Below are 25339 nucleotides of genomic sequence, written 5' to 3'. Positions count from 1 at the left end.
TTGCCTCTCCTGTCCTTGTCACTTACTATGTGCTCTGAGTCAGGAAAATGACTGGGAAGATGCAATTAATGTAATGAATACAGGAGAAGGAGCAGACTTTCAAGAGGCATCTAAGTGAAAGTTCTGGTGGATAACAGACACGTATCTCTGGAGCCCAGGAGAGAGCTCTGGGCTGGACGTGGGGACACAGAGTTGTCAGCAACTGATAGTAATGAGAAGAAACTGATAACTATCATGACCTCCTGGAGGAGGACCTGAGTGGTGGGGGAGGGAAGACTTCTGCAGTTCAGGGTCTCTTGTGCCTCTTGGATTTTGTTCCATGTGCATGATATACATATCCAAAAATACAAAGAGATGGATGGATATCTGGATCGTTGGATGTTAAAGTTTAACTACTATTAGAGAGGAGAGGGTGAAGATAGAGGGGGAGTGAGCAGAAGGGTTCTCTGCTCAAGTAGAACTCAAGTGCCAGAGCACAGGGTCAGCTGCAAACTGAAAGTGTCTCTGCTGCTAAGGCCAGAGGAAGGGGAGGTGATGGATGCAGATGCAAGTCAGTGTGTGGAATGGAGGAATGCGGAACCAAACAGGCAGCGGGACCAGGTCCTGAAGGCCAAAGACTCAGGGAAAGGCTGGGCTTCTAAGGAAGGACATGAAGGTTTGAAATACAGGCATGTGTGCATAACGACATTTTGGTCAATGGCAGATGGCATGATACCATAGTGGTCCTGTTGCGGGCCAAAAGAGTGAGGGTCGTGATCAACTCAGTGAAGGCTATATGAGTAAACAGCAAACTGTTCTCATAAATGCAGAATGTTAGCAAACTGACGAACTGCGTCTGCCGCCCAGAAGGAATGCTGAGGGCTATCGCACCCCAAGTGCAGTGTTTCTTGTGATTAGGCACATCTGAAGCTTGTTAGCTATAATAATGGGAACCTGTGATCAGTCAAGCAGCTGACCAACCATTAGCTCCTCCCTCCTCTTTCTACCCAATAAATACGAAGGGCTGTAGACGCTCAGGGCTGCCTTTGCTCACTAGAAGCAAGAAGCCCCCTTCTTCCCCTGACCCCTTCTTTTTCTTTAAAACAAATCCTTTTTCTTTGTCTTCATTTCTATGTTCGTCCTTCTTTGTTCAGTCTGGTAGTAACTGGGGCAAACCGTGGCATGGTCTCATAATGTAATGGAGTTGAGCAATTCCTTCTGCCTAGTGACCTCCTAATGATCCTGACGCTGTGTAGGCCTAGGCTAATAATGTATGTGTTTGTGTCTTTGTTTTTAACAAAAAAATTTGAAAAGAAAAAAGTAATTTTTAAAAATAGAAAAAAGCTTATAAAAGGACATAAAGGATCTAAAGAAAAAGGATATAAAGAAAAAATATTTTTGTATAGTTGTACAAGGTGTTTGTGTTTTAAGCAGAGTGCTAATACAAAAGAGTTGGTTTTTAAAAACATAAAAGCTTAAAAATACAGTAAGCTAAGGTTAAGTTATTATCAAAGAAAGAAAAAAAAATTTCAGTGTAGCCTAAGTGCATGGTATTTATCAGTCTGCAGTAGTCTACAATAATGTCCTAGGCCTTCACATTCACTCACCATCACTCACTGACTCACCCAGAGCGACTTCCAGTCCCACAAGCTTCATTCATGGTAAGTGCCCTATACAGTTGTACCATTTTTTAATCTTTTATGCTGTTTTCTTTTCCTATACCTTTTCTGTATTAGATATGTTTAAATACACAAATACTATTATGGTTACAATTGCCTACAGTATTCAGTACAGTAACATGCAGTACAGGTTTGTAGCCTAGGTGTATAGTAGCCTATACTATCTAGGTTTGTGTAAGTACATTCTCTCATGTTCATGCAATAACAAAATTGCCTACTGATGCATTTCTCAGAATGTATCTACCATTATTAACTGACACATGACTGCAACTGTTAAGAGGAAGGGAGAGACACAAAGCAGAAAAAAATGTAATTTTTTTCAGAGTTAAGGGCTTTGTGACAGACAAAAAAAAGACTTGATTTTATGCTGTGTTTTTATTAACAAAGGTCAAGGTGTGTGTATGTGTGTGTGTGTGTGTGTGTGTGTGTGTGTGTGTGTGTGTGTTTGATCTTAACTCTGTCACCTTTGGCTCTTGCCCCTGCAGAGAAACACTCTTCCAGATATTCCAAAATCAGAGACTCTCACAGTGTGGAGATCTCTGCTTACTAACATATCAATGAGATTATTCTTGTGTGAGGCTTGTTTAATCTCTTCAATTAATGCAATAATAAGTTTCCTGATTTTAGAAACTGAACTACGTAAAAAAGATAAAAGGATCTCCTTACCCATCACAGATGACAGCCAGAAAGAACAGGTCTCAGATGGTAGGTACACTTACACTCAATTTTTTAAACTGCCCTTTTTATTCAAGGGTTAATAGTACATTGCAAAGAAAGAAATTTGATCACCCACCAACCATAAAGTGGGACTTAAGTCATCTTATATTCAAAAAATAGGATTATATTTAAAATCTGTTTAAGTCTTTGGAGAAAATTACCAGATAGTCACTGTGCACCTTCTATCTGCTGGTCACTGTGAGAGACACTGGGGGCACAATAAGGAAGTGATGGCCCCACTCACTGGGGAAAGAAGCCATGAGAATATGAAAAGGTAAATGCCAAGACACACAGTGAATTAAATGGCTTAATAAAACAAGGGAAGACAGGTCAAAAGGAAGGAAAGTACATAATAAGTAGTCTAAAAACTCACATGAAAAGGAGAAAGCCTGTAGAGAGGAGAAAATGTAATTGTATCTTGAAATCTAGTTGGGACCTAAGATGGCTAAAGATCTAAAAATGGGCGTTTCTTCAGAAACTGAGCTAGTTCAGTCACAGAATATGAAAAATGTCTGGAGATCTTCTGTACAACAATGTGCATGTCTTCCGAATACAATGTCTTCCAGATGCATATAGGATGGATGAGGCTGGAAAGGTAGGTAGGGGCCATCTGTTGTTTGGCTGAGTGGTTAGTTAGCAATATGACTGATGAATGCTGGATGATGGCACTGTTGATGAAAAGAGTCAAACTCTGTAAGATATTTTAAAAGATTTATTCCGAGCCGAATATGAGTGACCATGGCCCATGATAGTCCTCAGGAGATCCTGAGGACATATGTCCAAGGTAGTCAGGGTACAGCTCAGTTTTATATATTTTAGGAAGGCATGAGACATCAATCAAATACATTTAAGAAATACATTGGTTTCATTCAGAAAGGCGGGACAAGTCAAAGATGTAGGTGGGGCGCCTCCAGGCTATAGGTAAATTTAAATATTTTCTGGCAGACAATTGGTTGAGTTTGTCTAAAGACCTGGGATTGGTAGAAAGGAATGTTTAGGTTAAGATAAAGGATTGTGGAGATCGAGTTTTATTGTGCAGAGGAAGCTCTCAGATAGCAGACTTAGAGAGGGCAGGTTATAAATTGTTTCTTATGAGACTTTAAAGGGTGCCTGGCTCTTAGTTGATTATCTCCTGAATCTGGGGAGAAAGGAAGGAAAACAAAGGGGAGAGGAGATTCTCTATAGAATGTGGATTTTCCCGCAAGAGATTTTGCAGGGCAATTTCAAGGTCTGGCAAGGAAATATATTTTGGGGTAAAACATTTTGATTGTCTTCCTTGTCATGGCAGAGTCAGATTGGAAAGTAAGTCATGATATACAGGGTTAAATATCTGATGAGAATTTATGGTTTATAGGGCATGACTTAGAAAGGAATTTAGGTGGCCAGGCACAGTGGCTCACGCCTATAATTCCAGCACTTCTGGGAGGCCAAGGCAGACAGATCACCTGAGGTCGGAAGTTTGAGACCAACCTGATCAACATGGAGAAATCCCGTCTCTATTAAAAATACAAAAAAATTAGCTGGGTGTGGTGGCACGTGCCTGTAATCCCAGCTACCCGGGAGGCTGAGGCAGGAGAATCACTTGAACCTGGGAAGCGGAGGTTGCAGTGAGCCGAGATCACACCATTGCACTCCAGCCTGGGCAACAAGAGCAAAACTCTGTGGCAAAAAAAAAGAGAAAAGAAAGGAATTTGGGCAAGATAAAAAATATCAGAGCTTAGTCCTCAGGACAAAGCACAAAATAGATGGGGTCAGGCTTAGAGAATTAATCCAGCTGTAACATGAGCCCTGTAGGGGATTATCAACAGCCCAAATCACTGTCCTGACAAGCGTGGTGAACTCAGTCCCACCTAGACAGTGTCTCTCTAGATATCTGAGTGGCAGCACTATTATTGCATTGGCCCAATTGGTGTTAAGCACCACTTAAGATCTCAGGGCACCAAGGCCCTTGTCAGAACTGAGGAAAACTGTAAGATCTGTCACGAAGGAGATGGCAGCTTTCCAGGGTGGAGGAAGAGAAGCCAAATTGTAGAGTGTGTATTCCTGAGACTACTCGCATCAGAACAGTTTAAGTTGCTAATTACAGTTTTAGGTTCTTAGACCTCTACCTGAACAAATCATAAGCTTAGTTATGATAAAAGAGAGAAAATGGGGTTGATTTAAGGTTGTTTTGCAGACCATTTGTTGAATAAGCATAGAATCAAATATAACCAATTACAGTGTTTTCCACATTTTGAGAAACATTTCCATATGCTTAGGTGGATTGTAAAAAACATACAGTGATTAATGAAATCAATTTAATCACTAGCATTTTTCTCACTGAAATAGAATGAAATTGATAAGAAAACAGTAAGGAGACCAGATTTTTTCCCCCAATGAACTAGAATAGAATAGAAAGAAAAAGGCAAGTAGAAAAAACAAGAAAAGGGTAAGTAGGACTAGATTAGTGTATTAGTCAGGGTTCCCTAGAGAGGTAGAACTAATAGGATATATAAATATATATAATATATAATTATATATTATATTTTTTATATTTTATAATATATAATTATACATTGTATATTTATAAATATATAATTTATAATTTATTATATATTATATATTTATATATTATATATATATAAAGGGGAGTTTATTAAGTAATAACTTACATGATCAAAAGGTCCCACATTAGGCTGTCTGCAAGCTTGAGGAGCAAGGAGAGCCAGACCGAGTCTCAAAACTGAAGAACTTGGAGTCCAATGTTTGAGGGCAGGAAGCATCCAGCATGGGAGAGAGATGTAGGCTGCGAGGCTGGGCAGTTCTCACCTTTTCACATTTTTCTTCCTGCTTTATATTTGCTGGCAGCTGATTAGATTGTGCCCACCAGATTAAGGGTGGGTCTGTCTTCCCTAGCCCACTGACTCAAATGTTAATCTCCTTTGGCAACACCCTCACAGACGCACCCAGGATCAATACTTCGCATCCTTCAATCCCGTCAAGTTGACACTCAGTATCAACCATCACAAATTCACCCCTTGTCAACTTAAACCCATACACATCTCCTGAGATCATACATAATCTTCAAATAAAGACAATAATAAGGTCATAATTATGCCTAACATAATACAACTATCCTTCATACAACTGGAAACGCACTAATTTCCAACCCAAATACTGTTACATAAAGTTAACAATACTTAAAATGGTAATATGAAGTCAATAAATCTTATTTCACATGATAAAACAAAAGGAAATAAAATGAAGATATTTTCTAAGTGTATACATGCACAAACATGTTTTTAACAAAAGGAGGAAACACTCATGACATTTACAGTCCTCATTTCTGCAGCTGGTCACATGGTTGTAGCTGGTATTAATGACTATCTTCTACTACACATTCTATATTCTCTTTGCCTTCAGCAAGCACCTCAGCAGGTCGTAGTTTTTTCCCTGGTGGAGCGACCCAAGCCTTCATTCCTGAGGGGTCTGGACCATTTGTAGTCCTGCCTGGATTGGGCTATTGTAGTTTCCCACTGGCCTTAATCACAGGGCATAGTAATACTAAGATAGGCCCTAATGAATCTCCTGTATTCCATGCATACTCTTCCTTACCTCCATTATGGAATAGTAAACTGATTTCATCTTGATAGTCTGGGTCAGTCACCCCAGCTAACACTGTAACTCCTTTCTTAGCCTGTTGACTGAAAGGTAGGAGGAGCCCAAAGTGTCCAGGTGGCAATCTTAACTTCCAGTTTAATGGAATGGTTGTATCTCCTGGTGACAGTGTTCTTCCCTCTGGAACTAAGACCTCTAGGCCAGCAGAACATAATGTCGCAGGAACAGGAAGCAAAAATGTTGCTAATGGATCACTAGAGGTGACGGTGAGTGGTGCCATTTCCACTTCCACCCCTTGATTCCTAGACCTGTGATTCCTGGCTATGGGAGAAACAGTATCATATATTGGATGCTGATTCAGATCATACACGGCCTTCTGGAGAACTTTGCCCCAGCCCTGCAAAGTATTGTCACCTAGTTGGCATTGTAACTGTGACTTCAAAAGGCCATTCCACCGTTCTATCAATCCAGCTGCTTCAGGATGATGGAGAACATGGTAAGGCCAGCGAATTGCATGAGCCTGAACACACTGCCCCACTTCTTTAGCTGTAAAGTGAGTGCCTTGGTCAGAGGCAATGCTGTGTGGAATACCATGCCAGTGGATAAGGCTTTCCATTAGTCCATGGATGGTAGTCATGGCAGAAGCATTGTGTGTAGGATAGGCAAACCTATATTTGGTGTAAGCATCTATTCCAGTGAGGACAAACCTCTGCCCTTTCCATGAAGGAAGAGGTCCAGTATAATCAACCTGCCACCAGGTAGCTGGCTGATCACCCCGAGGAATGGTGCCATATCAAGGGCTCAGTGTTGGTCTCTGCTGCTGGCAAATGGGGCACTCAGCAGTGGCTGTAGCCACATCAGCCTTGGTGAGTGGAAGTCCATGTTGCTGAGCCCATGCGTAACCTCCATCCCTGCCACCATGGCTGCTTTGTTCATGGGCCCATCGGGCAATGACAGAAGTGGCTGGGGAAGAAGGCTCAGTGGTGTCTACAGAACAGGTCATCCTATCCACTTGATTATCAAAATACTCCTCTGCTGAGGTCACCCGTTGGTGAGCACTCACATAGGATGCAAATATCTTCAGTTTTTGACCATTCAGAGAGGTCCATCCACATACCTCTTCCCAAATTTCTTTGTCACCAATTTTCCAGTCATGCTTTTTCCAAGTCCCTGACCATCCAGCTAAACCACTGGCTACAGCCCATGAATCAGTATATAATTGCACATCTAGCTATTTTTCCTTCCATGCAAAGTGCACGTTACACTGCTCGAAGTTCTGCCCACTGGGGGGATTTCCCTTCACCGCTGTCCTTCAGGGATGTCCTGGAAAGGGGCTGTAGTGCTGTAGCTGTCCACTTTCGGGTGGTGCCTGCATCTCGTGCAGAACCGTCTGTGAACCAGGCCCTAGTCTTCTCTTCCTCTGTCACCTGATCATAGGGAACTCCCCATGAGGCCATCAGTGCAGGCTGGAGAAGAGAAGGCAGGGTGGCAGGAGTGGAGACCATGGGCATTTGAGCCACTTCCTCGTGGAACATACTTATGCCTCCAGGACATACTTGAGCCCAATCACATATATACCACTTCCATTTGATGATGGAATGCTGCTGAGCATGACCCACTTTATTGCTAGATGGGTCAGAAAGCACCCAGTTCACGACAGGCAGTTCAGGTCACATGGTGACTTGATGACCCATAGTCAAATGTTCAGTTTCCACCAAAGCCCAGCAACAGGCCAAGAGCTGTCTCTCAAAGGGACAATAGTTATCTGCAGAAGATGGCAGAGCCTTGCTCCAAAATCCTAGAGGCCTCTACTGTGATTCACCTATGGGGGCCTGCCAAAGGCTCCAGACAGCATCCCTATCTATCACTGACATCTCAAGCACCATTGGATCTGCTGGGTCATATGGCCCAAGTGGCAGAGCAGCTTGCACAGCAGCCTGGATCTGTTGCAGAGCCGTCTCCTGTTCTGGACCCCACTCAAAACTGGCAGCCAGCCTTTCAGGTCACTCAATAAATGAGTGGAAGTAACACACCCAAATGAGGAATGTGTTGCCTCCAAAATCCAAATAGGACCACTAGGCATTATGCCTCTTTCTTGTTTGTAGGAGGGGCCAAATGCAGCAACTTATCCTTCACCTTAGAAGGAGTATCTCCATAGACCCCACACCACTGGACCCCTAGAAATTTTACTGAAGTAGAAGGTCCCTGAATTTTAGTCAAATTTATTTCTTATCTTCCGGCATGTAAATGTCTCACCAATAAGTCCAGTGTGTTTGCTACTTCTTGCTCAATGGATCTAGTCAGCATAATGTCATCAGTGTAATGAACCAGTGCGATATCTTGTGGAAGTGAAAAGTGATCAAGGTCGCTCCGAATAAGATTATGACACAAAGCCTGGGAGTTGATATATCCCTGAGGTAGGACAGTAAAGGTACATTGCTGGCCTTGTCAACTGAAGGCAAATTGCTTCTGGTGGGCCTTATGGACAGGAATGGAGAAAAAGGCATTTTTTGAGTCAATGGCTGCATACCAGATACCAGGAGATGTGTTAATTTGCTCAAGCAATGAGCATCTGGTACAGGAAGCTGCAACTGGAGTTACCACTTAGTTAAGCTTACGATAATCTACCGTCATTCTCCAAGATCCATCTGTCTTCTGCACAGGCCAAATGGTAGAGTTGAACGCGGATGTGGTGGGAATGACCACCCCTGCATCTTTCAAGTCCTTGATAGTGGCACTAATCTCTGCGATCCCTCTAGAGATATGTTATTGTTTTTGATATACTATTTTTCTAGGTAGAGGCAGCCCTGATGGCTTCCATTTGGCCTTTTCCATCATAATAGCCCTCACCCTACCAGTCAGGGAGCCAATGTGGGGTTTCTGCCAGCTGCTAAGTATGTCTATGCCAATTATGCATTCCGGCACTGGGGAAATGACCACAGGATGAGTCCAGGGACCCACTGGACCCTCTGTAAGTCAGACCTGAGCTGAAATTCCATGAATTACCTGACCTCCATAAGCCCCTACTTTAACTGGAAGACCACAATTATGTTTTGGATCCCCTGGAATCAATGTCAGCTCAGAGCCAGTGTCCAGTAGTCCTTGAAATGTCTGATTATGTCCCTTTCCCTATTGCACAGTTACTCTGGTAAATGGTCAGAGGTCTCTTTGGGGAAAGATGGGAGAAAGATTCACTGCATAAATTGTCAGTAATGTAGTGGGGTCCTCCCTCAAGGGGGCTCGGTCTCCCCTTCATTCAAAGGGTTCAGGGTCTGTAAACTGGCTCAAATCTGGAAATTGATTGAGGGGCCATGATTCTCTGTTTTATAATTCAAATGAGTCTTTTATCTATTCAGCCTAGAAGTTTTCTCCATATATAAATTAAGTAGGAATGCAGTAGGCTTCCTGTCAATTTCACTTCTAGGAACACCATGATTAATTAGCCAATGCCAGAGCTCTACACAAGTCAGACTATTCTGATTGCTGCTTTGTCTCTGCTGTCCATTATGGCAGTTATACCCACCTTAGCTTTTTTTTTTTTTTTTCTTTTGAGATGGAGTCTGGCTCTGTTGCCCAGGCTGGAATGCAGTGGCATGATTTCAGCTCACTGCAAGCTCCGCCTCCCAGGTTCACGCCATTCTCCTGCCTCAGCCTACCAAGTAGCTGGGACTACAGGTGCCTGCCACCATGCCCAGCTAATGTTTTGTGTTTTTAGTAGAGACAGGGTTTCATCATGTTAGCCAGGCTGGTCACAATCTCCTGACCTTGTGATCCACCCACCTCGGACTCCAAAGTGCTGGGATTACAGGTGTGAGCCACCGCACCCGGCCCCACCTTGCCTTTGACGGTTAGTTAAGTGCCACAAGTTGGCCCCTGCCACCTTGGGATCCAGTTATTCCCAATGTATTTAAGTTTTGTAGTTGAGTGACTATGGTTCCCACTGTTAGATCTGACATACAGAGTAGAGCAATTACGAGGCTCTTCAAAGATGCAGGTGCTACCCTCACAAATCTATTTCACAAGGCATTGGTCAAGGGTATATCTTCTGTACCCTCCCAGCTGGGATGAGTAGGTCTAAAGTGACTAATCCACTCCACCATGCCAATCTCCCTAAGCCTTTGGATCCCTTCCATTAAACCAAGGGAGATCAGGCATTTCCATCTCACTCACAGTGGGCCATCTTTTAATCCATATTTCAGCTAACCAAGCAAATAAACTACTAGAACCTTTTTTAACTTCCTGAGCTGCAACATTAAATGCAGAGTCCCTACTTAGTGGTCCCAAGTCAATAAATTCAGCCTGATCCAACTCTATGTTCCTTCCACTATTATCCCATACCCTTAATATCCATTCCCATGCCTGTTCTCCAGATTTCTGTTTATATAAATTAGAGACATCAACTGGGTGCAGTGGCTCACGCCTGTAATCCCAGCACTTTGGGAGGCCGAGGCAGGCGGATCACAAGGTCAGGAGATCGAGACCATCCTGGCTAACATGGTGAAACCCTGTCTCTACTAAAAATACAAAAAAAAAAAAAAAAAAAAAAAATTAACTGAGCTTGGTGGCAGGCACCTGTAGTCCCAGCTACTCAGGAGGCTGAGACAGGAGAATGGCGTGAACCCAGAAGGCAGAGCTTGCTGCACTCCAGCCTGGGTGACCGAGCAAGACTCTGTCTCAGGAAAAAAAAAAAAATTAGAGACATCAAGCAGCTCTTTTTGAGTGTAGCACACTTCTTCATGGGTCATACTCTCAATCTCACCTCTAGAGGCCCACTGAGACTTTAGTTATAGGTCTAGAAACAAACAAGGGTGTTAGGGGTGGCTCCTGAAGAGAATCAAGATTATCTTGCCTGGCAACTGCCTCAGGGGAGGCCATCACTCTTGCCTCAGGAAGCACACAGGGTTTATCTCCTCAGACAAAGGTGGAAAGACTGATGACAGCATGGGTCGGGGAGGGGATGTTGCCGCTCCTGGTATGGGGAAGCTGTTCCTTCTGGCAAAAAAGTTCATCAGAGTTTACAAACTCAGTATCCCCAGCTTCATCAGGGTTCTCCCACATGTCTCCTTCCCAAGTTGCAGGGTCCCATTCTTTTCCAATTAATGCCCTCACTTTAACAGGAGACAATTGGCAAGGCTGTGCATGCACCTTTCACTGCACCTTTCAGCCACTCACATGATAAGAGCTTGTGTCTGTTTTTCCACAATTTCAGCTATTTCTCTACAGGAGATAAGACTCACTTAGGGCAATCTTTGCAGATTTGAGGCTCAGTATCTACTTCTGTAGCCAGGAGACAGAATCTCTGAGTTCATCATTTTCTTTCATCACTTTGTCTACTGAACTTAGGAGCAACTAACCAGCTTCATTATGTTCCCTTGTTCACCACATATAGTCAAAGGTATTATGCATAGAGTCATTAAACTCCCTGCCTCTCATGAGCAGTGAATCAGGAGTGTCAAATGCATTTATTTTGTGTAACTCATTAAACAGTTCATGCCAAGGACTATCAGTGTTCTCCATACTATTAGAAGTAGAGTCCTTAGCATTTGGGGGTCTAATCATACTAACCAGCCAACTCCAGAAACCCAAAAACCAACAAAAGAACTCCATCCTTAATATTCTGTTTCTCTAGAACCATTCCTGGTACCAAAATCTATATAGTCAAGGTTCCCTAGAGGGACAGAACTAATAGGATACATATGTATAAATAAAGGGGACTTTGTTAAGTATTAACTTACATGATCACAAGGTCCCACAATAGGCTGTCTGCAAGCTTGAGGAGCAAGGAGAGCCAGTCCACATCTCAAAACTGAAAAACTTGGAGTCCAATGTTTGAGGGCAGGAAGCATCCAGCATGGGAGAAAAATGAAGGCTGGGAGGCTGGGCAGTTCTCACCTTTTCACATTTTTCTTCCTGCTTTATATTTGCTGACAGGTGATTAGATTGTGCCCACCAGATTAAGGGTGGGTCTGTCTTCCCCAGCCCACTGACTCAAATGTTACTCTCCTTTGGCAACACCCTCACAGACACACCTAGGATCAATACTTTGCATCCTTCAATCCAATCAAGTTGGCACTCAGTATTAACCATCACAATTAGAAAAGGATAAGTATTATTTCATGTAATTTTGTTTCATTAATATGTACACAAATGTGCACACTGGACTATAATGTAAAATATGTCTTTTATTGTGGGTCATAGTCACTGAAGTTTGAAAAACATTGACTTAGAACATCTCATGACCTAGTCAGGTTGTTGGTTATATTCTAAATCCAGCATGTTTAATTTAATTTTGATTTCAGAACATAAAGATCTAGTCCCTCATGAAGAAAAAAATCCAGTTATGTCAGACGGTAAGTCAGTGGGGTTATAAACAGTGTCTATATTGCTAATAATCATGACTCATATTGTCCAGTTGTTAGGGAATAATGTTATGGCCTAGCAACCAAAGCAAGTCTTAAATAACTTCATATGCTTCACAGACACTTTGAAATGGGCACAAAAATGTCAACTTTTTTTTTTAAATCACTCAAACTGCTTCCTTGTCATATTCACCTCAAACTCTCCCAAAATACTCTAACTTCAGCTCCAGTCCCTTGTGTCTGTTGCTTCTCACCTTTCCCTTTTCTTCTCAATTCTTTATTATGAAGCCCAAAATAACCAATATGGCAAGACAGCATCTTTCTCAGAAGACAGGTGAGAGGAAGAGACTGAGAAGGCCAAGTTAGAATTCTCCTTAACAGGGAAAATCTGGGAATTTTTATCTCATTATGTGTATATATATATCTCATCATATATATATAATTTATAATGTATTACATAAATACACACACATATATATGCTGTTGACCCATGAACAGCATGAGTTTGAACTGTGCAGGTCCACTTATTACGCAGATTTTCTTCCACCTCTGCCATCCCTAAGACAGCAAGATCAACGCCTCCTCTTTCCTCCTACTCCTCCCCAGCCTTGTCAACATAAAGAAAATGAGGATAAAGAACCTTATCATGATCTATTTCCACTTAATGAATAGTAAATATATTTTATCTTCCTTATGATTTTCTTAATAACATTTTCTTTTCTCTAGCTTTTATTGTTAGAATGCAGTATATGATACATACAACATACAAAATATATGTTAATCAACTGTTTTGTTATCGGCAAGACTTCTGGTCAACAGTGGGCTATTAGTTAAGTTTTGGGGGGAGTCAAAAGTTGTATGTAGATAATTGATGACACAGAGGAATGGTGTCCTTAATCTCCAGATTGTTCAAGGGTCAAGTGTATACATATAATGTGAGTGCTTGCACATATTTATGTAGAGGACTGTATTTTTTCTAAAGCTGCCTATACAAACCGTATATCCAAAAAATAATAATTTAGTCTGTTTCCATTTTTACAACTTCACCTGAAACTGTCTATTTAGAAGGAAGCTAGCAATCATTGAGAAGTTGCCTAGTGGTTTATGGGGGCCAGGGAAGGAGGCTTCATAGGGATGTTGGTAGAAAGATGCTATCCTGAGCAGTTGACTGAACATCTGCTTGTTCATATTGTCCACTCAGAACATGGATAAGTCATCATCATGGTTGAGACTTTATATAACAGTGGTCTGGCATCTTGTAACTCCTAGGAGAGCAATGCATTCAGAGAAACTTCAGAGTGGAAGGAACAAGATAGAAGAAAATGAAAATAACTGCAAAAATTATTGCGCTTTACATAGTAAAAACTATTCTTTTAACTCTATTTGCAGCAGCATATTTTCTAAATCAGATTCCTCAAACCACCTTTGAAAAGCCACAGAGTCTTGAGTTCCTAAATGGTAGGTGGTAGACAAAACATTAACTAATATTTTCTTGTTCTACAAGTGGAACTGGGTAGTAGAGGATCAAGTTTCCTTGCAATACTATTCTTGTCAAACCCTCCCCACTTCCCACATTCCCCAGGGACCCAGCCTTGGTTGCTTACTCTCCTGGATCCTAGCTTCCCACTTTTTTTTTTTTTTTTTTAAAGACAGGGTCTGCTCTGTTGCCCAGGCTGAAGTGCAGTGGTACAGTCACAGCTCACTGCAACCTCAGCCTCCTAGACTTGTGATCCTCTCAACTCAGCCCCTCAGGTAATTGGGACCACAGGCATGCACCACCACACCCAACTAATTTAAAAAAATTTTTTTTTTGTAGATCTAGGGTATCACAGTGTTGCCCAGGCTGGTCTCAAACTCCTGGACCCAAGTGACCATCCACTTTGGCCTTCTAAAGTGCTAGAATTACAGGCATGAGCCACCTGCCTGGCCTGCTTCCCACTTTTGCAACCAAACCTTTGAGAACCTAATCCTTCCCTCAAGATGAATCAGTAAGGAAATTGACACAAGGAATCTGCATGTCCAGAGTTCCCAAGTATATAACTGAGTTGAAAACAAAGCTGATGTAGGTTTCTTTGTGGTTGACCAGTCAGGATATTCACCCAAGCCCCCACCCTTTTATTTAAATGTCCAATAAAATGAACAAAATCTCATGTACCTTTCATTCTGAAATATATGGTATGATGGACTTAAGAATGGGGCTAATCGGGAGAATTAGAATTGGTGCATAGAGGAGCAGCAAAGCCAAGAGCAGAAATGGAGCTGACAACATAGCTGCATACACAATTTGGAATGAAAAGCAAGGTGCCAGGAGAGAGCACATAAAATAGCTTGTGGCCAGGGAAGAGGCCACAGTTAGTTTTGCTATATGAAAATACCTAGCTATGATCTCGTGGCTTTATTTCCCCATAGAATCACTCTCACGCATGCACTTTCTCAGCTACTGAATCATGAATACAGGAATCCAGCAAACAAAAAAGCTAATAAAAACATATGCTACTAACATGTTTTGGAAATAGTTATATATTTTCATTTCTTTTCCTTTTACAGGCTTTGAAGGCAAAACTGTGGAATCCTAACAGATCAAATTGGATGAAATACATAATTACTTGGTAGCATAATAAATATAGAAAGAATTTACATAAATGTCTATATTGAAGGAAGAATAATTTGAAAGATTTATGTCAGTCTTAGATAATACCATGCAAGGCAATTAAATCACTGTGACAACATAAAAGTCAGAGTTCAGTTATTTTGTGTTACTTGTATCCACTCATGTTTGTTTAATAATAATTGCATTTTCTCAGAAATATTTTTGTGTCAAATGCTATCTTTTATACTACATTAAAATAGAGTTGTCAGTCATTGCATCTGCCCATACATCTTCTGAGAGAACCTGCTTCCTTCCACCAGCCATACCTAAGACCTGCACCTAAGTGACCATGTTTGCTCAAATGTCCTCACCACCTTGGTCTCAACTAATTAAGCCAAACAGATGTACCTCACTCAAGGATAACCAATCATATTTTCTCTCTCTCTCAAAAAAAAAATTGAACTGAGACCAATGAGTAAGTTGGTGACTGGGTCAGGTTGATGGCAGTGAACTATGTGCCTGTGAGCTCTTCAGAGCTAGTTGGGTTCACCACCTTCATAAGACCTGCCTCTGTACCATTTTTCCCTGGATGTGCTTTGTTTAAGTGTCTGTATAATAAATCACACATTTTTAAAGCTCAGATTGAATAGGTTTCTGCTCCTTGACAACAGATATGGCCTGAATAAAATGAATTTTGAAAGAAAAGCATAATATTTTTACTATATAATTGCATGGTTTAAGTAAAAATTACAGTCTTTTATTAAAGCAGTAATAGCCAAACCAGTATGTTCAGATATTTTCCAGCTAATAAGACCCTTTACAAATGCCAATTAGGAACTTTCGAAAGCCCAGGAGTCATGTGAAAAGCTGCTGATATCTGTGCTTTCTCTGTATGCTTAATAACTCTTAAGATATGAATCATATTCTGAAAATTCAGGGAAATTGCAGATGCATCTTCTGCATTGCTTCTGCACCATTATAATGCAATGGGTAGTTTCAAACCCATTACTGACTTTTGCTTGTTTCCAAAGTCAGTACTTCATGTGATGTTATTGTGAAGAAAGCTTAATATCTGTGTTAAGGACATTGATTTTGTGCCCTAATCCTACCAATACCATTGCCTGACTTTGTGGGGTCCTCAACCCAAGGAATGTGACCACAGAGAACAATACCTGGATGGAAAATCAAATGGCGCTTCTCACAGAGCTGAGCACATGGCGATTTTGCCCCTCAACATGCAGGGCTTCTTATGAGAAAACTAAGCAAGATTGGAAACCGTGATTCAGACCAAGAAGCGTAAGCTAAACTTCCTGCTCCATATCCCTTGAATCAGTCATGTGACTCACTTGTTACCCATAACCAGATAGAAAGGCTGGAACAAAGAACACAACCACGAATACATCATCTTTCAATGTAGTGGCCTGCCTCTTAGTGATTTTCTTCCCATGAGTGCCAAGTTGTGAACAATGAGATAATGAGCTTCTTCTCCAATTGGTGGACATCTAGGAGAGGGCTAGAGGAGATCTAGACAGAGTTCTGTCCCTTTTTGGGACATACTCATCCCCATCCCCAGAAGTCTGTACTTCCAGCATGAATATGAACTGCCATATGTTTGGACCACCATAGGATGACAAGAATGCTCTAGAATAGACTCCTATAGGAGAGTAGAATGGATTGATTTTAATCACCATATCTACTACCACACATTTGTCCCAAATTAATATATGGAATTATACTGGGAGGAAAGTGTTAAGTGTTTGCTATTTATTTAGAAATAATAATGATGCCACTTCAAAAATATTTTTCAGGGTGATCTGGTTTGACTCTGTGTCTCCACCCAAATTTCATCTTGTAGCTCCCATAATTCCCATGTGTTGTGGGAGGGATCCGGTGGGAGATAATGGAATCATGGGGGCGGATCTTTCATGCTGTTCTCATGATAGTGAATAAGTCTCACAAGATCTGATGGCTTTAAAAATGAGAGTTTGCCTGCACAACCTCTTTCTTTGCCTGCCGCCATCCACATAAGATGTGACTTGTTCCTCCTTGCTGTCCACTATGATTGAGAGGCCTCCCCACCCTGTGGAACTGTGAGTTCAATTAAACCTCTTTCTTTTGTAAATTGCCCAGCCTCGGGTATGTCTTTATCAGGAACATGAAAATGGACTAATACATGGGGCACAGGGAGTTGTTTTTGTTTTTTTGTGTGGTTTTTTTGTGTGTGTGTTTTTTTTTTGACTGATGCACTAGTTCTCATGGTAGCCTGTTATATATAATAGACCAACTTGGGAAATCTCAAGTCTGATTTTCCCGTTAAAAGTAACTTTAATGTGAGGTTATTGTAAGTAGTTTCTCTATGTTGTTAAAGCTATCATGGTAAAGCCATGAGGGAGGAATATTCTGTAGAAAAATTAGAGTATTGTTTGGAGAAAGGCATTATGTGTATAAAGTAATTAATTGGTCACTGAAATATGAGTTAAGCATCTATAAATCTTTGTAGCTATAGCAAGCACTATTAGTTGCCCTCCTTACAGCCCGGCTTCATTCTTGTGACCAACAGAAGTCTGATTTTGTTGGGATGGCTGGTGGGCCCAATAAATGGTAAGATCTAATTTAGTCCCATTTGCCAGTGATTGGTCTAGGGGTAGGCATATGGCCCAGTTTTGGACACTGATAGATAAGTGTTCTGGAGGCCTGCATGAGAGAGAGAGAATAAATGGTATGCAAGGAGAAAGCACTTTGGCTCCCACCTACTTCCTTCCTGCTTAAATGCTGTCCTGCTGAGATATAATGCTCACAGCTTCAGCAACCATTTTGTAGCCATGAGAAGAGACATCACCAGCATAGGAGGGTAGCAGTAAAGAAAGACAGAAAAAGCCTGGCGCCTAATCCTGAGGCCTTGATGACTTCAAAGAGCCTCTGAACCAACCCTGGATCAACTCCAGAACTTCTGTCTAACAAACAATAAATAACACTAGGTTTTAAGTCCATGTTAATGATGGGTTCTATTACTTATAGACAATGGCTGCATACTTACATATGTGGCTATATATGCTTATAGCTAACAGCTATTTAACTTAATAGAGAAATACCTTTCAACTATTCGTTTTAAGTGAAATAATAAGGAATATATTTAGATCATTTGTTTTTTAGAGACAAATTCTCGCTCTGCACCCAGCCTGGAGTGAAGCGTCACAACTGTGGCTCAGTGCAACCTAGAATTCCTGGGCTCAAGCCACCTTCCCACCTCAGCCTCTCAAGTATCTGGGACTACAGGAACATGCCACCACACCTAGCTAATTTATTTTTGTAGATGGGGTCTGGCTATGTTACCCAGGCTGGTCTTGAACTCCTGGACTCAAGTGATCCTCCCGCTTCAGCCTCCTGAGTAGCTGGGACTGCAAGCATGAACAACCACACTCAGCCCCTAGACAAACTGACTTTTCTGACTCAGCCAGGCTTAAAATCTATACTGACTGTTATATTTGTTCTATCTTCCCCTATTCCAGTCAGTAAATGCCATCAACTTACTTCAATTCTAGACCATGATTTTTGACATTAGCATGAATCAGAATCACTTGTTAAAACAGATTGCTCGGGACCGGGCATGGTGGCTCACACCTGTAATCCCAGCTACTTGGGAGGCCAAGGTGGGCAGATCACTTGAAGTCAGGAGTTCGACACCAGCCTGGCCAACATGGTGAAATCTCATCTCCACTAAAAATACAAAAATTAGCCAGGCATGGTGGCACCTGCCTGTGGTCCCAGCTACTCCAGAGGCTGAGGCCAGAGAATCACTTGAACCCAGGAAGGGGAAGCAGAGGCTGCAGTGAGCCAAGATCGTGCCACTGCACTCTAGCTGGGGTGACAGAGCAAGACGCTCTCAAAACAAAAAAAAACAAAAAAAAACAAAAAAAACCCAACAAACAAAAAAGATTGCTGGGGACCATCTCCAGACTTTGTGACTCAGTAAGTCTTAGTTCTAACAAGTTCTCAGGTGAGGCTGATGCTACTGATCTAGGGACCATACTTTGACAACTACTGCCCTACACTATGTCTTCAAACTTCATCTCACTGAAGCCTCGATAGATCTTACACAGTGAGGTGGCCTTTCCTCTCTTGGCCAAACCATTACTTATTTCTTTTTATTTCAGGGAGATGAACATTATGAGACTCCAAGAGACAGAAATAGGATAAAGAGCTATTCCTCCATCTACACCCTACCAGATGCAACTGGGAAATAATGTGTAACTTCCATTTGCTCCTTTGCTGGCCTTAAAACTAACATCTTTAACTCTAAAACAGTCCTGGCCCAGAGCTGAAAGCTTACTCAGTCTGCAGAGGACACAGAAAGGTTACCCAAGCTTGCAGCTGAGTTTCTGGAAGCAAACTGGTGACTCTCCCAACAGTGAGCAGCTGTTCTGCCCCTCATATTAATTTCTTCTGGGCAGAAAAAGGGAGCCCACAGAGACATCTAATCACAAGTCTCTCAGTTTATTGGTACAAAGAAGCATGATTTCTATACAGAGAGGCCATAGCAAAGGTTTTGCAGAGTCCTGGCAGCCTCCTCCTTTGTAGGTGGGCTACCCATCTCTGGGAAAGCAGCCACAAACCCTAGTGTGTCTTGCTCAAGAGCAACACACATAAGTCATACTTAAGCAATGCCACCAAAATTACGTTTTCATCTACAGTCCCCAAAATTACCACCATGTTTGCAAAATCCCATGATGAGCCCTCAGTCCTCATGCTGACTTGACCTATCAGTAGCATTTGACATACGTCTTAGGCCCTTCGTGCTACTATAACAAAGTACCGTTGAGCAGTAGCTTAGAAACAACAGAGATTTATTTATCACTATTCTAGAAACTAGGAAGTCCAAGATCAAGGTGGCAACAGATTCAGTGTTAGGTAAGAACACATTTCTTGGTTCGTAGATGGTGCCTTTTCACTGTATCTCCACATGGTGGAAGGGGCTAGGCAGCTCTCAGATGCTTTTTTTAGAAGGACACTAATCCTATTCATGAGGTTACTACCCTAATGACCTAATCACCTCCCAAAGGCCCCACCTCCTAAAGCCTGCTGTGGTTTGGACGTTCATCCCAACTTAACCTTATGTTAAAATTTCGTCCTAATGTTGGATGTGGAGCCTAGTAAGTATCTGGGTCATGAGGGTGGATCTCTCATGAGTAGATTAATGCCCTCCCTTGGGGTGAGTGAGTTCTCTTGCTCTTAGTTCCTGCGAGAGCTGATTGTTGAAAACTGCCTGGCACCTCCCCACTTCTCTTGCTTCCTCTCTCACCATGTGATCTCTGTATATGCCAGCCCCCTTTTGCCTTCCACCATGAGTAGAAGCTGCCTGGGGCCCTCGCCAGATGTCCAATCTTGAACCTTCCAGCCAGCAGAATTATGAGCCAAATAAACCTCTTTTCTTTATAAACTATCTCAGGTATTCCTTTATAGCAACACAAAGCTAACTAAGACAGCATCACATTGGGGATTAGTTTTCAAAGTATTAATTTGGGTAGGGGGAGCAAACATTCAGTCCATAACAACATAGCCAATCATTTCCTTTTCTCTGATATACTTACTTCACCTGCCTTTTAGGGCATGAGACTTTCATGGTTTCCTTCCTACTTCATCCCCATGAAGTGCTTTACTATTTTTTAGTCTCTGTGCTGATTTATCCTCTTACACCCTTATAATATTGGAGTACACGAGGGATCTGTCCTTGATTGCCGTCTATAGCTACTCATGACTCCACCCAGTCCATCTATATGCAAGTAATCCCCTAATTTATATCTCCAGGCCAGTCATCTCTTCCAAACTGAAGATTCCCCTATCCTACTTGCAATTTGCACTTAAACGGCTGAGACGCGTGAATTAGCATGTTTCAAACTTATCTCTTAATTCCCATATCTCCTACCTGCTCCTCCAACAAAATCTCAATAAACAGGAATTTCGTCTTTCCATTCACTCAAACCAAAATTCCTGGAGTCATCCTTACCTTCTTTTTCTTTTACACTCCATGCTCAATCACAGGAAGTCCTGATAGCTCTACCTTCAAAATGGTTTTCTGGATTTACCAGAAGCCAAATTTTACCATTACTCTCTGGGTCAAAGCCTCTACTATTTTCTGGATTATTGTAGAGCCTCCTAAGTAGCCTCCCTTCTTTATCCTTGGCGTCTTACAGACTATTCTTAGGATAGTAGCTACTGTGGTTTGTATATTTGTTTGAAATTTCTAAATGTCATTTTGAAATTTTATCCCCAATATAGATTCTAACAGGAGGTATTGGGTCATGAGAGTGGATCCCTCATGAATTGCTTTGTGCCATCCTCACAATGAATGAGTCTCACTTTGTTAGTTTCCACGACAGTTGATTGTTGACAAGCATCCTGGACTTCCCTCTTCATTCTCTTGCTTCCTCTCTCACCGTGCAATCTGTGTAGGCCAACTTCCCTTCACCTTCTGCCATGAATAGAAGTTTCATGAGGCCCTCATCAGAAACAGATGTTGCCACCATGCTTCTTGTACAGCCAGAAGAACTATGAGCCAAATAAACTTATTTTCTTTATAAATTATCCTGCCTCGGGTATTCCTTTATGGAAACACAAATGGACTGAAATGGTAGCCAAAGTGATACCCTCTTTTAAAATGTAAATCAGGTGTAAGGAAGGGGTCCAGTTTCAGTTTTCTTTATATGGCTAGTCAGTTTTCCCAGCACCATTTATTAAATAGGGGATCCTTTCCCCATTGCTTGTTTTTTTCAGGTTTGATGAAGATCAGATGGTTGTAGATGTGTGGTGTTATTTCTGAGTTCTCTGTTCTGTTCCATTGGTCTATATCTCTGTTTTGGTACCAGTACCATGCTGTTTTGGTTACTGTAGCCTTGTAGTATAATTTTAAGTAAGGTAGCGTGATGCCTCCAGCTTTGTTCTTTTTGCTTAGGATTGTCTTGGCTATATAGGCTCTTCTTTGGTTCCATATGAAACGTAAAGTAATTTTTTTCTAATTCTGTGAAGAAAGTCAATGGTCATTTGATGGAAATGGCATTGAATCTATAAATTACTTTGGGCTGTATGGCCATTTTCACATTTATTCTTCCTATTCATGAACATGGAATGTTTTTCCATTTGTTTGTGTCCTCTCTTATTTCCTTGAGCAGTAGTTTGTAGTTCTCCCTGAAGAGTCCTTCATGTCCCTTTTCAGCTGTATTCCTAGGTATTTTATTCTCTTTGTAGCAATTGTGAATGGGAGTTCATTCATGGTTTGGCTCTCTGCTTGTCTATTGTTGGTATATAAGAATGTTTGGGTTTTTTGCACATTGATTTTGAATCCTGAGACTTTGCTGAAGTTGCTTACCAGCTTAAGGAGTTTGGGGTCTGAGACGATGGGGTTTTCTAGATATAGGATCATGTCATCTGCAAACAGAGACAGTTTGACTTCTTCTCTTCCTATTTGAATACTCTTTATTTCTTTCTCTTGCCTGATTGCCCTGGCCAGAACTTCCAATACTGTGTTGAACAGGAGTGGTGAGAGAGGGCATCTTGTCTTGTGCCGGTTTCCAAAGGGAGTGTTTCCAGCTTTTGCCCATTCAGTATGATATTGGCTATGGGTTTGTCATAAATAGCTCTTATTATTTTGAGATATGTTTTATCAATACCTAGTTTATTGAGAGTTTTTAACATGAATGATGTTGAATTTTATTGAAGGCCTTTTCTGCATCTATTGACATAATCATGTGGCTTTTGTCATTGGTTCTGTTTACATGATGGATTACATTTACTGATTTGCATATGTTGAACTAGTCTCACATCCCAGGAAATGCATGCAGGACTTAAAGCCTAAATGATGGGTTGATAGGTTCAGCAAACCACCATGGCATATGTATACCTGTGTAACAAACCTGCATATTCTTTGCTTGTATCCCAGAACTTAAAGTAAAATAAAAAATATATTAGGAAAAGAAGATTATCCTTTGGGAATTAAACTGCAGTCATCACATACAAAATGGATTGCAAGAGAGATATACAAAAAGGAAAAAAGAATTTTCTTTTCACGTCCAAGAATAGGATAGTAATGAATTATATTTTGAGGGTGAAATGACCAGTCATCTTAAAGCAACAGAATGAATCCCAGGCTTCAGTTAATAGCTAACCTTGACTATAAATTTAAAATGTTGGTACATCTAAAAAAAGGAATTATCAATCAAAAAGGGATTGTATCAACCATGGAAAAAAAGAAAATCACAAAAATTGGTGATATTCATCCAAATAGTTTCCAACAGAGTAACAGCTTTCTATAATACACTATACATAGTATAACCCCTTTGGTAAGGTTATCTCTACAGAAAGGATAGATGAATCGGATGATTTTTAACTTTTACCATTAAACAGATACTTTATTAAAAAAAAATGTGAATCAGATTGTAGCTCAACTACGTTTAGGAGCTCATAGAGGCTCTCCACTACAGAATAAAAGTCAAAGTCCTTATGATGGCCTAGAAGGCCACATGATCTGTTCCCACCCCCACCTTTTCATGTCTCTGATCTCCTCTCCTACTACTATTTTTCATGCTTATACCACTCTGCTGTCACCACATAAGCCTCTTGGTTGTACCTTATATCTTCCAGGTACACTCCCACCTCAGAGCCTTGCACTAGCCATTTCCTCTACATGGAACACTCTTTTGTTAAATGATATGTGACCAACGCTTCACTTCCTACAAGCCTTTGCTCAAATTTCACCTTTTTAGTAACGCCTATACATACCATGCTGTTTAACACTGCCATCTGCCACTCTCAGGAATCTCAGCCCCCTTTATCCTGCTCTACTTTTTGTTGTATTCCACAGCGCTTACAATCTCACATTATTATTGTTAGTTCATGTATTACACTTTTTGCCCGTTGTCCTTCTAACACACTAAAAAGAAAGCTCTATAGTAGTAATACTTATCTGCTTTGTGGTGTTTTCTAAGCACCTAGAATAATGCCTAGCACACAGTTTTGATCAATACATACTTTGGATCCCTCTCTTCTAAATTCCAACAATACTCATTTTTTTTTTTCTTAATCCCCTGGGCACCCACCCCTGAGTACCATGCACTGGCCGACCCCTGGAGTTCCACCTTGCCCCATTCCTGAGTGCCCTCCATGTGTGCCTCCCCTGACCATGCCCTCTGTAGGGCCCTGGGCACCTATTCCACCAACTGGGTGCCAGTCCTTAGCCCACCCTTTTGGATGTCCATTCCCTCCCACTCTGGATGTCGGCAGCCTGGGTGCACTTCCCTGCCAGCATGAATGGGCTGTCTATCAGGCTGATATCACCTTGGTAAAATTCGCCACCATCGTCTATTCTTCACCTTTGCAGGATTAGAAGTATAGTTTGCAGCTACCATTAACGTCCCTCAGATAACCAAGCCAACAATACTAATGATAGAACAAGAATGCCAGCTTACCAATCTTAGACTTAAAATAGAAGTACCAAAGTTACCAGATGTCCACAGCTCTAAAAGTCCATTAACTTCCTGCACAAGCTACATGGAAACACAAATTATAATCAGAAGGCTCAGAGTCAGAACAAGAAGTATTTACATGATTTGGGTATCTGATGGTGTTGGATGCTAATTAGCTTGTATCTTCACAAGGGAGCCATATCCAGTGTCTACTGGTAGAGATCACAGGCAAGGCACTTACCCTGCACAGTGCTAACCAGCCTCTCCTGATTCATTTATTCAACACATTTCTTGGGTGCTTATGATGAGTCATGTAGTGTGGGAGGCAGGCACTGAATATACAGGGACAAATAAGACAAAATAGCTCTTGTTCTTGCTTTTGAAGAGTTTGCTTTCTAGTGAATAAGGCAAATATTAAGCCAATAAACATATAATGAAGCGAGATGATCACAGGCTGTGCTGGGAGCAATAACTAAAACAGAGTGATGTGTTAAAGCTATTCCAGATAGGGTTGTCATGGAAGAGCTCAGTGGAGCCTGGAGATGAATGTGAGGCAGTCGTGAGATGAGCTGGAGGAAGCTTTCCCACCAGGGGCAGCAGCAAGTGCAAAGGCCCAGTGTAGGGGGTAAAAGAGCAGATGGGTTACTTTTTAAAAGCAGAAAGAAGCTAGCCAGTAGAAGTGCAAGAGAGGTATGGGATATATTTGTACAAAAAGGCAGGTCTTGGAAGTTTTCACAAAATCTTGGTAGGTAATTTGGATTTTCAAGGCACTAGCAAGTACATTCTGAAGAAAAATTTAGAGGGATGTAAGAATAGATGGTAGGATACCATTTAGGAGGCTATTATGAGAGTTCATGCAAGAGATGCTAGTGGCTTAGACTAGGAAGATGGTAATAAGGATGAGAAGCAGAAAAATTGAGATATATTCTGGAGGGATATATCTCACTCATAGGATTTCTTTTT

General features: G+C 41.4%; 2 protein-coding genes across 10 annotated transcripts in view; one reads left to right on the top strand and one right to left on the bottom strand.

Annotated features, from left to right (window-relative positions):
• MDH1B (malate dehydrogenase 1B) overlaps nucleotides 1-15626 on the top strand; it is a 38813-nt gene extending 23187 nt beyond the window's left edge. For 3 of the 9 annotated variants that reach the window (XM_077956650.1, XM_028831045.2, XM_028831042.2), the window contains 2 exons: nucleotides 12272-12322; nucleotides 14879-15626. In XM_077956650.1, the coding sequence (XP_077812776.1) occupies nucleotides 12272-12322; nucleotides 14879-14907 (80 nt within the window). In that variant the 3' untranslated portion in view covers nucleotides 14908-15626. Of the gene's footprint in view, nucleotides 1-2285; nucleotides 2439-12271; nucleotides 12323-13720; nucleotides 13909-14878 lie in introns of those variants that run through there. The other 6 variants (XM_077956648.1, XM_077956646.1, XM_028831041.2 and 3 more) reach the window with 3 other exon arrangements.
• On the bottom strand, nucleotides 5350-7123 carry LOC144333325 (uncharacterized). Its single transcript, XM_077956651.1, is given in 1 exon segment — nucleotides 5350-7123. A coding segment is annotated over 1 exon segment (1101 nt). The 5' UTR covers nucleotides 6976-7123; the 3' UTR covers nucleotides 5350-5874.
• Nucleotides 15627-25339: the final 9713 nt, after the last annotated feature.

The sequence above is a fragment of the Macaca mulatta genome, chromosome 12 (assembly GCF_049350105.2).
Source record: "Macaca mulatta isolate MMU2019108-1 chromosome 12, T2T-MMU8v2.0, whole genome shotgun sequence".
Taxonomy (NCBI): domain Eukaryota; kingdom Metazoa; phylum Chordata; class Mammalia; order Primates; family Cercopithecidae; genus Macaca; species Macaca mulatta.
This window is presented reverse-complemented; position numbering and strand designations above follow the sequence as displayed.